General features: G+C 34.3%; 2 protein-coding genes across 2 annotated transcripts; both read left to right on the top strand.

The window, feature by feature from the left end:
* The first annotated feature begins 4,515 nt into the window (after window positions 1–4,515).
* LOC120188431 (glycine--tRNA ligase, mitochondrial 1-like) lies at window positions 4,516–8,512 on the top strand. Its single transcript, XM_039191877.1, has 9 exons — window positions 4,516–5,069; window positions 5,347–5,729; window positions 5,885–6,002; window positions 6,244–6,438; window positions 6,521–6,745; window positions 7,105–7,164; window positions 7,312–7,392; window positions 7,472–7,877; window positions 8,142–8,512. The coding sequence occupies exons 1-9, from the start codon at window positions 4,557–4,559 to the stop codon at window positions 8,372–8,374; spliced, it is 2,214 nt and encodes a 737-aa protein (XP_039047808.1). The 5' UTR covers window positions 4,516–4,556; the 3' UTR covers window positions 8,375–8,512.
* Window positions 8,513–10,056: 1,544 nt separating this feature from the next.
* LOC120188476 (transaldolase-like) lies at window positions 10,057–12,935 on the top strand. Its single transcript, XM_039191900.1, has 7 exons — window positions 10,057–10,364; window positions 10,585–10,756; window positions 10,862–10,911; window positions 11,375–11,675; window positions 12,004–12,192; window positions 12,290–12,472; window positions 12,564–12,935. The coding sequence occupies exons 1-7, from the start codon at window positions 10,177–10,179 to the stop codon at window positions 12,807–12,809; spliced, it is 1,329 nt and encodes a 442-aa protein (XP_039047831.1). The 5' UTR covers window positions 10,057–10,176; the 3' UTR covers window positions 12,810–12,935.
* Window positions 12,936–12,998: the final 63 nt, after the last annotated feature.

Below are 12,998 nucleotides of genomic sequence, written 5' to 3' on the forward strand. Positions count from 1 at the left end.
TTGGATAAATATCATCATAATCTTCTTCCAACGACGATAATTTGTTCCATTGAAGTGTGGAGGCACGTCAATTGATCTGGATTCTTCCATGGAGAATGAACCGGAAGTGGATGCCATCTTTATCGATTTAACTCTTCCCGGATCTACTCAAGAGGCTGTTAAACCTTCAAATGAGTCAAGCTCTGATACCAATTGTTGAGTTAATCGATTGATGGAAATGGCCAAGAGGGGGTGAATTAGAAATTAAAATTTTGGTGGAAGCTTTTGCAGAAAATTGAAAATATTTACACACGATTTAGAGTGGTTCGACTTTCTCAACCAAAGTCTACATCCACTACCTTAGCTATCCACACTAAGGATTTTCCAACAAATTCACTAATTTGTTCTTTCTTTTGAGGACAAAGAGTAGCCTTACAACTCCCTCAAGAATTATACCCCAAATTCTTGAGCACACTTTTTTTCAAAGAGAAATACACAAATTTGCAAACTTACAAGGAAAACCTCACAAGGTAAGATGTTTGCACAATTCTAGAACAAGGAAAGAACAATAAAAAATAATTACAAATGAGCACAAATGGTGTTCTTGAAAGCAAAACGAATATTGAAAGGAAAATTGGCTTGATTTGCACAAACTTGGTGTTTGATGCTTTCTCTCTTGTTTCTCTATCATTTCTTGTTGATCAAAGGCTTCATAACTTGTTTAAATACTCCCTCAATTGATTCTGAATGTTGGGGATGATTAGTGGAGTCAATGGAGCCGTTTAAGTGTGAAAACCATTAATAAAACAGCATGGAGTGTGGGGGGAATCGTTTCCCTAAGTGTAAAATTCAAATATTTCGACCGTTGAACAGGGGGGAATCGGTTCCCTCCGAGCATTCTTTTTTCCTCGGAGCCAAACCATTCAGGGGGAATCGGTACCCCCTTGGGGGGGAATCGGTTCCCCCTTGGGGGGGAATTGGTTCCCCCTTGGGGGGGAATCGGTTCCCTCTGAGCAATCTGGAATTTTTGGCTTTGAAATGGTTCGAAATATTTTGTAAAATTATTTTGAAATTATTTTAAGATTAAAACTTAATTTTACACTTGAGTAAGGATTAAAAATGACATTTGAAAGATTTGGAGTAATATTTTGATATTCGAATAATTAAAACGAATATACTTAGAAAATCTTTTGGAAAATCTTAAAATTCATTTAACTTAATTTGTTATATCGAAATATCAAAATGTTTTCAACATAAACCCATTAATACGAATTATTATTATTAGAAGAGATAAGAGATATTCAATTATTTAAAAATACCGAGACTAAATCCCTAATAAAATTAGATGAATTGTCTCTATAAGTTTAAAATAGTGAATATTTCCTTTTCCCTTCAAAATTAATTAATTTTAAATGCAATCAATCAATTTTTTAGGTTTTTCTAGTGGGATATTTATTTATTTTAAAATATCGGAAAAGAACATTTAGTTGTCTTAAGGCTGTCCCTTCTTAATATTTTAAAATAAATAAATATTACCCTTAATTCAATTATGTAATCAGTTGAGTTATGCTAATGAGGCTTTTAAACGAAATACAAATGATACATTGAAGCATTTAAAAAATATATAAATACACATATGGACTAAAAAACAATTTTAAGACTATTTTTAACTTTATTTTACTTTATAACTAGATACATATTTTCTAAATACGATATTAAACATAGAACATAATATTTATTCTAAAATATAATAAAAATTTAAAATAAAATATTAATATCATGCTCTATATACAATATTATGCATAAAATAAAGTAATATATAATATAAGCAAAATAAATATCTAAAACATAAAACATACTTTAATGGTACCAATAAACAATATACATTTATATCTATTCATTACATAGTGACAAAAATAAATGTATAGTAACCTTAGTATCCTAAACATTAATAAACAAATATCATGGCATGAAACAAGAAAATCACATAACAGGAGCACTAGAATCGTAAATAAACCATAAATATAGGACTAAAATGGAAAATCATAAACATCAGTACCCAATTCCGAACAAAAAATAATACATATAATAGAGGACTAAATTAAAATAATACAAAACCAAGTATCCAATTCGCAAATCATGTAAAATAAAAGAAATGGTGACCAAATCACAAAAACGCTAAACTTAAAGGGACCTAAGGCACGATTAACCCTAAAAATGACTAAAACGCTGATCACATTAAACAAAAAAGACCAACAGGGTAATTTAACCCTAAACTAGTGACCAGAAGATAAAACATGCTAAAGGTATAGGGACCTTAGCGTGATTTACCCAAAAATCCTAAAATATCAATACCTTCCCCCTTTCCATATTTCATTTCTACCCGATACACTCAAATCCCTAATTCCTTCTCCCTTTTCTTCCTCCCTCAACTCACGGTGGCTACTCACCAAAGAAACAAAACGCTCACCGTCTCGGCCACCCTACATGAGTGGCCATTGCCTCGTCGAAACCTATCGCCGATGAACCCCGATGAAACCAAACAACCTAGCTCCTCGTCTGCCTTGGCCGAAAGGTCCTAACCCAAAAGAAAGCCACCACACACGGCGGCGCTGCTGCCCAAACTACACTAACCCAACTCTAATCACTCCCCCTACGACCCTATTTAACGAGGAACACAACAAACTCCAGGTAAACTTGCTCTTAATTTAGAAAACTACCTTAAAAAAAGCTCCTGTATTTCTGCTGAAAAAAACCAGAGGAAAGAAGATCTTTTCTCTATTATATGGTTCGGTTCTTATAATCGATTTTACATAGGTTTAAATAAATAAATAAATAAAAACCATCCTAGATCTACTGTGGTGATACTGTGTTGATGATGATGTGCTTTTAATGCCCCAGATATTCCGTGGTTTTGTTGATATCTCTGACAGGCTTTGACCGGCGTGGCAGTGACAGTACTTGGAACCATCGGCGGCGGCTGCTGAATGACATCCCTTGGGTATAGTTAGGTTAGGTTATGTACCGGGTTTGGGCCTGTACTCGGGTCAACATATTTGAGTTTTATTTGAGCTCGGGTTGTTTGGGGTTTAGTTAGGGTCTATTGGGCTTGAGTCTTTGAGGTTTGGGGGTTATGGGATTTGGGGTATGAAAAATGATGGTTACACAACTTCCTCTGTATTTTAACATTTTTTTTTCGGATCATGATAGTGTTGATTTGTTATCTCATTGATATTCCTTATTTTGGACATTCAATTTAAATTTTGATATACAGTTTGCGTTCATGATAGTTTTCTCACGTTGACGCTGATTATGATTTGTCGGTGGTCTTTCAATAGTTCGATACTCTTTTGTGGTTTGTTTATCGATGTAGTCAAATTTGTTCGTATCTATCTTTTATTCGAGTTTTTATTGAATTTTTAACCTTTTCCTTATATGATCTTAAATATGATCTTAAGTGGTTAGTTATTATGTCAATAGTTATATAAAAAGTTCTAATTATACGATTAGTTTATTGTTATGATATTAAACATTTATTATAATTCTGAATTTTTTTATTTTAATAAAACTAATTTCTTTTATAAGAAAAATTGAATGTTTAATTCAATTTTTTTAATATTTGGAAAATTTTAAATATTTCAAACTTTATTAGTTTACAAATTACAATGTTTTCTTATCAAGATAAAAAACAAAACTACTTGCATAAGTTAAATAGTATCAAATATTATTTATCTGTTTTAAGAAACACATCCTATACAAGGTTATATATATTATATTTAATATAAATATCTTTTTATTGTTTAAAATAAAAAAGTATAAAATATTTTACTCATTATAGTTTTAAATCTAAATATGATTTTAATAACTTTTAGTTTTTTATTTAAGCTTGAACTAAAAATACCCTTAAACTACAATTTTTTCTTTAAGTCTCTAAACTATTTTTTTATCAAAATAAATCCTTAAACTATAAAATGTAATCATACCTAAAACTATTTTTTTGATAAAATAATACCTTGAACTATGCTCTTTTTTGCTTTAAGTCCCTAAATTATTTTTTATTAAAACAAGTACCTAATTTTATGTGACATGTCAACATCTCATTAGTCCAAAAAAGTTTTTTAATTAAAAAGTAACATGACTTAAAGTGGTTACATATAATAGTTTAAGGACTTATTTTAATAGAAAAATAGTTTAGGGTCCTAAAACAAAAAGGAAACATAATTTAAGGATTTTTTTTTTACTTTAAGCCATTTATTTAATATTAAAATAATTTTTATTTCATTATTTAATATATAATTGATTTCAATAATTCTTTTCATTATGTATACAATTATATTTATGTTCTTTATGATTATCTTTTATTTTCATATTGCTTGATTCCAACTATATATTTAGGTACAAGGTTTTGAACTTCAAATTTAACTCGGTAAATGTGAAATAATAATTTAAATTAATATTTTAAAAATAATTTGGAACGATCGGTCCGGTTAATTTGGTTTCCGATCCAAAGTAGTGATATTTCCTTTTTAAAACCCTAGTTACACCCACACTCTTAGGCTGAGTGTCGACGGATTCGCATGCGCTTTATCATTCCTTTCATATCCTCATCCATTTCCTCTGGTCACAATCGTGTCGCCTCACGCCTCTTAAACTCCCTCTCAGCCAATTCCCAACGCTCAACCGTACCATCCTTTTTCAATTGTCAGCCGCCACCCATGGCCGCATCAGAGGAATCGCTCCGCAAAGCTCTGGTCGAGAAGCTATCAGCTGTGGAAGCTCAGGGCAACGCTGTCAGAGCTCTCAAAGCTGCCAAGGCCTCCAAGCCGGAAATCGACGCTGCAATCGGAGCGTTGAACAACTTGAAGCTTGAGAAATCGTCGATCGAGAAGCAGCTCCAGGCTGCTGTTAGTGGTGGCGATGGTGATGGTGCTCTTAGCAGGGAAGCCTTCCGTCAGGCAGCTGTAAATACTTTGGAACGGCGTTTGTTTTACATCCCGTCTTTCAAGATTTATCGGGGAGTTGCTGGGCTTTATGACTACGGGCCGCCGGGTTGCGCCGTTAAATCCAACGTTCTTGCCTTCTGGCGTCAGGTATTGCATGCTTATTGCTCTTGCAATTTTAGAGAATCTTATTTACTTTGAAAGCATTAGCAAAGAATTAGGACGCATGCGGATGTTTACTGAATTGATAGTATAAATTAAACTTTATTCAAATTGGAGCTGTTTCTGTTTCGATCTTTTCAAATCTAATTAAAGCCACTTTTCTCGTATATACTTTCTTAGTTGCGTTGATGGACGTTCATAAGACAATTATTTATTAAACCCAAAACAGTTCTAATTTAGCTTGTTTGAAATACCCTTCTTTCAGCACTTTGTCCTTGAAGAGAACATGTTGGAGGTTGACTGTCCCTGTGTGACACCTGAGATTGTCCTAAAGGCATCTGGTCATGTTGAAAAATTTACTGACCTTATGGTTAAGGATGAAAAGACTGGAACCTGCTATCGAGCTGATCACTTGCTGAAGGACTTTTGCAATGAGAAGCTTCAAAAAGAACTCACCATCAGTGCAGAGAAGGCTGCTGAGCTTAAGCATGTACTTGCTACGTTGGATGATCTGTCGCCTGAAGCTCTGGGTGCAAAGATCAAGGAGTATGGTATTACTGCTCCGGACACTAAAGACCCTCTATCCGATCCATATCCGTTCAACTTAATGTTCCAAACATCAATTGGTCCATCTGGTTTGAGCCCTGGGTAAGTGCTTTTGATTTAGCATGTTGGGGCATGTGTTTTATTTATTCTGGTGGTGCAAGAGTTAGTTGACTTCAGAACTTATTATTTCTTGTAATTATTCAACATAAATGAAACATTCTATCTAAAGAATTGTGTGCAACTTTACTCTGGTGCAGGTATATGCGTCCTGAAACAGCACAAGGAATATTTGTGAATTTTAAAGATTTGTACTATTACAATGGGAACAAGCTTCCCTTTGCTGCAGCCCAAATTGGTCAAGCTTTCCGAAATGAGGTCTTAAAACCTGTCTTTTAAATCTTAAAATATGTCAATTTATTCCCTTGTTGGATTTTTTTGTGCGTTTGCAAATTTACAGCTTGTATTTTTTAAACTGAAGTTGACTCGCTACCCATAAAATGGTGTTTCTTGGATTATTGCTTTCTTAGTTGTTAAGATGGTTGCTCTCATTACGGTACATTATATCATGCAACATCAGAGAGATGAAATATGATGATACAATTTTCTATATGTATAGATATCCCCTCGCCAAGGGCTTTTGAGGGTTCGAGAATTCACTCTAGCAGAGATTGAGCACTTTGTTGATCCTGAAGATAAATCTCATCCAAAATACCCAGAAGTTGCGGACTTGGAGTTCCTGATGTTCCCAAGAGAAGAGCAAATGTCTGGACAATCTGCAAAGAAAATCTGTCTCGGTGATGCTGTTTCAAAGGTTGGTCGAAGCTTTACCATTTCACTTTTCCTGCTAACATCCCTCTTCCTACCCTTTTGTGATGACACTGTGCTTCTTGTAGGGAATTGTCAACAATGAAACCCTTGGCTACTTTATTGGCAGAGTTTATCTTTTCCTAACTCGTCTTGGTATAGACAAAGACCGTTTACAGTTCAGGCAGCATCTTGCCAATGAAATGGCCCATTATGCTGCAGATTGTTGGGATGCTGAGATCGAATGCTCGTATGGCTGGGTTGAATGTGTTGGTATTGCTGACAGGTCTGCTTATGACTTGCGTGCTCACTCGGTATGATCTTGTCTCCGTCTTCATCTTATCTTTATTTTGATAAGGTGGTTATTATAAAATATCTTAATATCATAATTTATGAGGGTAAGCTGGTCAGCTTGGTTATGTTTAGGAGTGCCATATGAACAGTATGTTCTATGAGGAACAACGAGAGGATATCATTAATTTTATCAAAATAAATCTGGTTTTTATCCATTCTGCTGTTGTGACTTCTTAGGTACGTTTAGGAGTAATCTGATATCCAGCCATGCTATCAAAAGCTAGATGAAACACAAAAGGAAAAACTATTATTTTCTACTCAAATATGATGTATACTAAATAGATTGACTCAAGCAACATCATTTTACTGTTTATGTCAGGAGAAAAGTGGCGTCCCGCTTGTGGCTGCTGAGAAGTTTTCAGAACCTAGAGAAGTGGAGGTATATTTGCAGATTACCTTATCATTTTCATAGATTAGGCTAATGTTAAAGATTACATTGTTTATATATTTATAATGCAAGAAAAATCCTTTTAGTTTTACTCCATGTAGTCGTAAATAAATTGATGCCTTGTTCATATATTTTCAGAAACTGGTTATAGCTCCTGTGAAGAAAGAACTGGGCCTTGCATTCAAGGGAAACCAAAAGAATGTTGTCGAAGCTTTGGAGGTAAATGATAAAATAGTTTTTTTGATACCATGTACTGTCTGACCATATCACTTGATACATGAATTTCTTTTTTGGTTAGGCAATGAATGAAAAAGAAGCTCTGGAAATGAAGGCTGCTTTGGAATCCAAAGGGGAGGTGGAATTCTATGTCTGCACTCTTGGGGAAAATGTGCCCATCAAAAAGAATATGGTCTCAATTTCTAAGGAGAAAAGGAAAGAACACCAGAGAGTTTTTACACCATCTGTGATTGAACCATCCTTTGGAATTGGGCGGATAATTTATTGCCTTTTCGAGCACTGTTTCTACACAAGGCCAAGCAAAGCTGGAGATGAGCAGTTGAATGTTTTCCGGTTTCCTCCTCTAGTGGCACCTATTAAATGTACTGTATTTCCACTGGTTCAAAATCAACAGTATGAGGATGTTGCAAAAGTTATTTCGAAATCATTGACGGCTGCTGGAATCTCGCATAAGATAGACATTACAGGTATTTGATTGAAGATGAATGAGATGCCTCTTTAGTCTATCTTCCATCTTCCTGCATTTGTATGCCCTGAATTTTTTGCTTAGACCTCTGTGTTTTCTTGCTCTGAAATTTTCCTTGCATTTAAGAGTACTTGCCTGATATATTTGATTAATGCATTCAACTATAGCAAATTTCATGTTTCTGTAATTGTAGAGATTGGCATTTCCATCATTTCAGTTATACATGGCCATCAACTCATCCCTTGATCCCTTCTGGTATTAACAGGTACCTCAATTGGTAAAAGGTATGCTAGAACAGATGAACTCGGTGTTCCGTTTGCCATTACTGTCGATTCAACAGCAGATGTGACAATCCGGGAGAGAGACAGCAAGCTCCAAGTGCGTGTTAGCGTGGAAGAGGCTGCCTCGATCGTTAAGTCCGTGACCGATGGGCACAGAACATGGGAGGATGTGTGGGAAAAGTTTCCCCATCACACCTCTGGGTCAGCGGATGATTAAGTGATTCGAGATTCGAAATTCGAGCTTGCATTTGTGACATAATAACACAATATCCGAGTTGGGAGTAGTAAAAGTTTTCATGGTAATTTTGATGGAGATTACCGTATTAAAAGAAAAATCTGAATTTAACATTCTGTAGGCAAGACCATCTGTTGATGTCTCTTTTAACAGATGTTTATTGGTTGATTTGAGAGATTGAAGCTGCTTAGGTTATTGTTTATTGGTTGATTCTCTATACTTGAGGGATTCAGTATCGAGGCTAGGATCAATTAATTGACTTGAGAAATTGAATTTTGAATTCAAATTTGGTTGCCATAATTTTAAAAAAAGGCAGCCCTGCTAATATAAACTATTTTAGTTTACAACTTTTATGAAGATTTTGTATTCAAACGAAGTTTTATGTTTGGATATTGAATATGATATTTTTAAAAAGAATTGTTATAACTTTAAACATGAATGGTACGATCAACATTTTGTATTATATAAAAGAAGATAAAATCTTGCAAAATGCTAGAAATTAAATAGCCCATTACTTACGGAAACGAAATAGAACAGATTTTGACGTAAGCAATGAGGAATTGGAATAGATGAAATATCCATTACCGAAATTACCCTTCCTCCTACCTTTCCAACTTTCCTCAAATGGAACCCACCACTTCACCTACCCACACACAGGTATCTTAGTGAGATATATATAATACGTATCCATTCATCTCCACGTTAAAAAATGGTAGCAGGATTAAATATTATAAATTTATTAAATTAAGATTAATTTAATAGAATGGATAAGTTTTAGAGATTAAAATTATTATTATATTACATTATTATTTTTATTTAAATAACGGTTAAATTTAATAGTAAAGTATCAAAATAGAAATAAAACTTAATATTAAATATGGTTTTAAAAAAATAATTGAGTAACCAAAATAAAAACAAGAAAATAAGTGGCGACGAAAATAATTAAATGACATTTATTTTAATGTAATGTATCTTAGTTAGAATTTAGAATTATATATATTAAGACTTATAATTTAGGTTTAAAATTTATGATTTATAAAGCTGAGATTCGAATTTTAAATTTTAAAGTTTAAATAATTAAAATTATATAAATTTAATTTACATATATGTATATAATTTTTAAAAAAATATACTTTTATTATACATTTTTTATTAATTGGTATTTTAAACTAATTGAATAGTAATGTATTTGAAATAACTAAAAATATTTTTATCCTCTTAATTAATAATTAATATTATATATATATTTTATATTTCTATATAAACTTTAAATAATATAATAAGAATCGCTAATTAATAAGTTAAATATAATATTAATAAATTTACATATATAAATAATCAAAGATGATTATAAGATAATATATATTTAGATTTTTTAACCTATTGATAATTCATACATCCTATAAATACAACTGCTCTATTTTTTTTTTTGAAAGAAACCGTTTGACTCTAAAACTTTTAAGAAAAAAAACCTTTTGTTTTATTACTAAGACAGCTTGATGAATTGTATATAAATATTTAGTTATGAATATACATTTTATAGAAAAATATAATTAAAAAAGTATAAAAATTTACTATAAATACAAATATAATTAGGTGAGGTGTAGTTGTTTACTCCTACCCTCCAACCCCACCTCGTCTGCATCTAAAACCCAACGCCTCTCTCAATCCGATTCTCTTTTGTTAAAATCTAAAGTTAGAAAAAAGATTTAATTTTTATATATAAGAGCCCTCCTTCACCAACCTCCTCTCTGTTCAGCCTGTGATCCCTTTGTTCTTTCTCCATGGCCACCATTTCCAAGCTCTCTAATCCCACCCCAGCCGCTTCCCTTTCATCATCTTTCAAATCCAGATATTCTTCCTCTCTTAAATGCTTCGTTGGCTTCCCTGCCAAACCCGGCTTCAACTCCAAGCTGCTTTCATCTTCATCCTTGTCCTCGATTAACAACCACCCTTTCAAGAGCTCCTTGGTGTAAGTATTTGTGCTCTTTTTTGTCAAAGCCCTTTGTTTGTTTAAGTTTGTCTTCTTTAAAGGTTTTCTTTTTCTTTTTCTTTTGTTGATGCATGCAGATGTTTTGATCCCATTTCTTGATTTGATGTGGGAATGAATTTGCTTTGATTCTTATCGTCGATTTTTCATTTGATGTGGGAATGAATTTGCTCTGATTGCAAATGTGTTTTCTTATTTGCAGTGTCAGATGTTCTGTTGTTGATGGAAATGGTAGTTCAGTGAAGAGGACTAGTTTGCATGATCTCTATGAGAAAGAAGGGCAGAGTCCATGGTATGACAACCTTTGTCGGCCGGTCACCGATTTGCTGCCGCTGATTGAAAGTGGAGTTAGAGGTGTCACTAGTAACCCAGCGGTAATTGCCCTGTAACAATCTTAAAATTTTTTTTATCTGTAGTTTTAGGTTTTCTGGTATTTGTCTATTTGATCCCCTGTAACAATCTTAAATTTGTTATTGCAGATTTTCCAGAAAGCTATATCGTCATCAAATGCTTACAATGACCAATTCAGGTATGCATAGTGAATCCAATGTTTTAAGTAATGTTAAATAACATAGATGTTAGAGATAGTAACCGGAACTTTGTTTGGTTCGGTACTAAAAGTTCGTGGTCCGGCACTCTGTTCGTTGAGAAAAAATGGGGTCTGTCAACCTAAGGTTTTTGCAATCTTTAACTTATACAATTTTCGATTATATTGAATTTTTCTCTCTTTTGTCCGTGGTTTTTTCTTGTCTAGGTTTTTCGGCTTTCCACATAAAATTTGTATAATCTGTGTGTTCATTCTGTTATTTTATTCAGACATTGAAGCTTATCTTTTCATGTCATAATATACCCTAAATACATTGCTGCTGCAGAAAGAAAAATGAATAAGGCTTTAGTTGGCTGGTTATCATGATGTCTTGATGTCTTGATGTATGATGATACCATTTTCTCTTTTGAATAATCATGTCTTTTAAAAATGCTGGAAATTGTAGGGAACTTGTACAGTCAGGAAAAGATATCGAAAGCGCATATTGGGAGTTAGTGGTGAAGGACATTCAAGATGCTTGCAAACTTTTTGAGCCAATCTACGATCAAACAGATGGAGGTGATGGTTATGTTTCTGTCGAGGTTTCTCCCAGACTAGCTGATGATACTAATGGGACAATTGAGGCAGCCAAATATCTTCATAAAGTGGTTGATCGTCCCAATGTGTACATTAAGATCCCTGCAACAGCACCATGCATTCCTTCGATCAAGGAAGTTATCGCGAACGGCATAAGTGTGAATGTCACCGTATGTATTTCCGATTTCCCTTGCTTAACTTAGAGTGGAAGTCTGGAAGATGTAGCCTTGTGCTACACGCTTCTGTTTTACAAAAGTTCTTATGAGCATCTACTTTTATACCTATTCTAGCATTTAAATGTGCCATTAGCTGTAACTCGATGACTGTTTTCATCTGATCAGAAAATCTTTCCAATCATGAGACTGTTTGGACTATTATAATTCTAGGCTTGTTCCGCTGAAGTTTTAGAAAATATCGGACTTAACTTGCATGTACACATACTATATTTGTTACTTTTATGTTCTAAACTTTATTTTCATTTCCTACGTGTATATGCAGCTCATATTTTCACTTGCTAGATACGAAGCTGTCATTGATGCCTACCTGGATGGCCTTGAGGCTTCTGGGTTGAGTGATCTCTCCAGGGTTACAAGTGTGGCTTCCTTCTTTGTCAGTCGGGTAGACACCCTCATTGACAAAATGCTCGAAACAATTGGAACACCAGAAGCCCTTGATCTCGGAGGAAAGGTAACTAAACCACAATATACACTTGTGTGCACTTCAAATATGCACCGAATTACATGTCAAAATTCGCTTACGTCATGGTATGTTTACTCTCCTTTAGGCTGCAGTAGCGCAAGCAGCACTGGCATACAGGCTCTACCAGAAGAAATTCTCCGGTCCAAGATGGGAGGCTTTGGTGAAGAAGGGTGCCAAGAAACAGAGGTTGCTGTGGGCCTCAACTAGTGTCAAGAACCCTGCCTACCCTGACACTCTATATGTCGCTCCTCTTATCGGACCTGACACAGTGAGCTATCTTTTTGTCGAATATAGTTTTATTTTCAACTCAAGTTGATGAATAACCAGGTAATATTTTCGGCAATTTGTGGTGGTTGCAGGTTTCAACCATGCCCGACCAAGCTCTCCAAGCCTTCATAGATCATGGCACGGTTTCAAGGACGATAGATGCCAACGTGTCTGAAGCAGAAGGCATCTATAGTGCACTAGAGAAGTTGGGGATCGATTGGGGCAAAGTCGGCTCACAACTGGAAGACGAGGGAGTGGAGTCTTTCAAGAAAAGCTTTGACAGCCTTCTTGACACATTACAAGAGAAGGCAAACACTCTTAAATTTGTGACATCTTAGGTTTGTCCGTCACTGCAACCAAATAAAAGGAGCGGGATCTTGGTTGGTGCTTGGTGAGCGCTACGTGGAATGTTGGATATCATGTAATATGGAAGTGTTTGTTTAATGGAACTTTTATATTGTGCTTGTTTTCTGCCCTATCATGGCTACTGCTATTGCATGTGTTGTCATTGGTTAACATTATAAATT

Source organism: Hibiscus syriacus, unplaced genomic scaffold (genome assembly GCF_006381635.1).
Source record: "Hibiscus syriacus cultivar Baekdansim isolate YM2019G1 unplaced genomic scaffold, ASM638163v2 tig00116944_pilon, whole genome shotgun sequence".
NCBI classification, from domain to species: domain Eukaryota; kingdom Viridiplantae; phylum Streptophyta; class Magnoliopsida; order Malvales; family Malvaceae; genus Hibiscus; species Hibiscus syriacus.

Coding starts and splice junctions, on each gene's coding strand:
- LOC120188476 (XM_039191900.1), top strand. CDS start 10,177: ATGGCCACCATTTCCAAGCTCTCTAATCCCACCCCAGCCGCTTCCCTT. Junction 10,365..10,584: donor CCTTTCAAGAGCTCCTTGGT/GTAAGTATTTGT, acceptor TCTTATTTGCAG/TGTCAGATGTTCTGTTGTTG. Junction 10,757..10,861: donor GTGTCACTAGTAACCCAGCG/GTAATTGCCCTG, acceptor TTGTTATTGCAG/ATTTTCCAGAAAGCTATATC.
- LOC120188431 (XM_039191877.1), top strand. CDS start 4,557: ATGCGCTTTATCATTCCTTTCATATCCTCATCCATTTCCTCTGGTCAC. Junction 6,439..6,520: donor TCGGTGATGCTGTTTCAAAG/GTTGGTCGAAGC, acceptor TGCTTCTTGTAG/GGAATTGTCAACAATGAAAC. Junction 7,165..7,311: donor CAGAACCTAGAGAAGTGGAG/GTATATTTGCAG, acceptor ATATATTTTCAG/AAACTGGTTATAGCTCCTGT.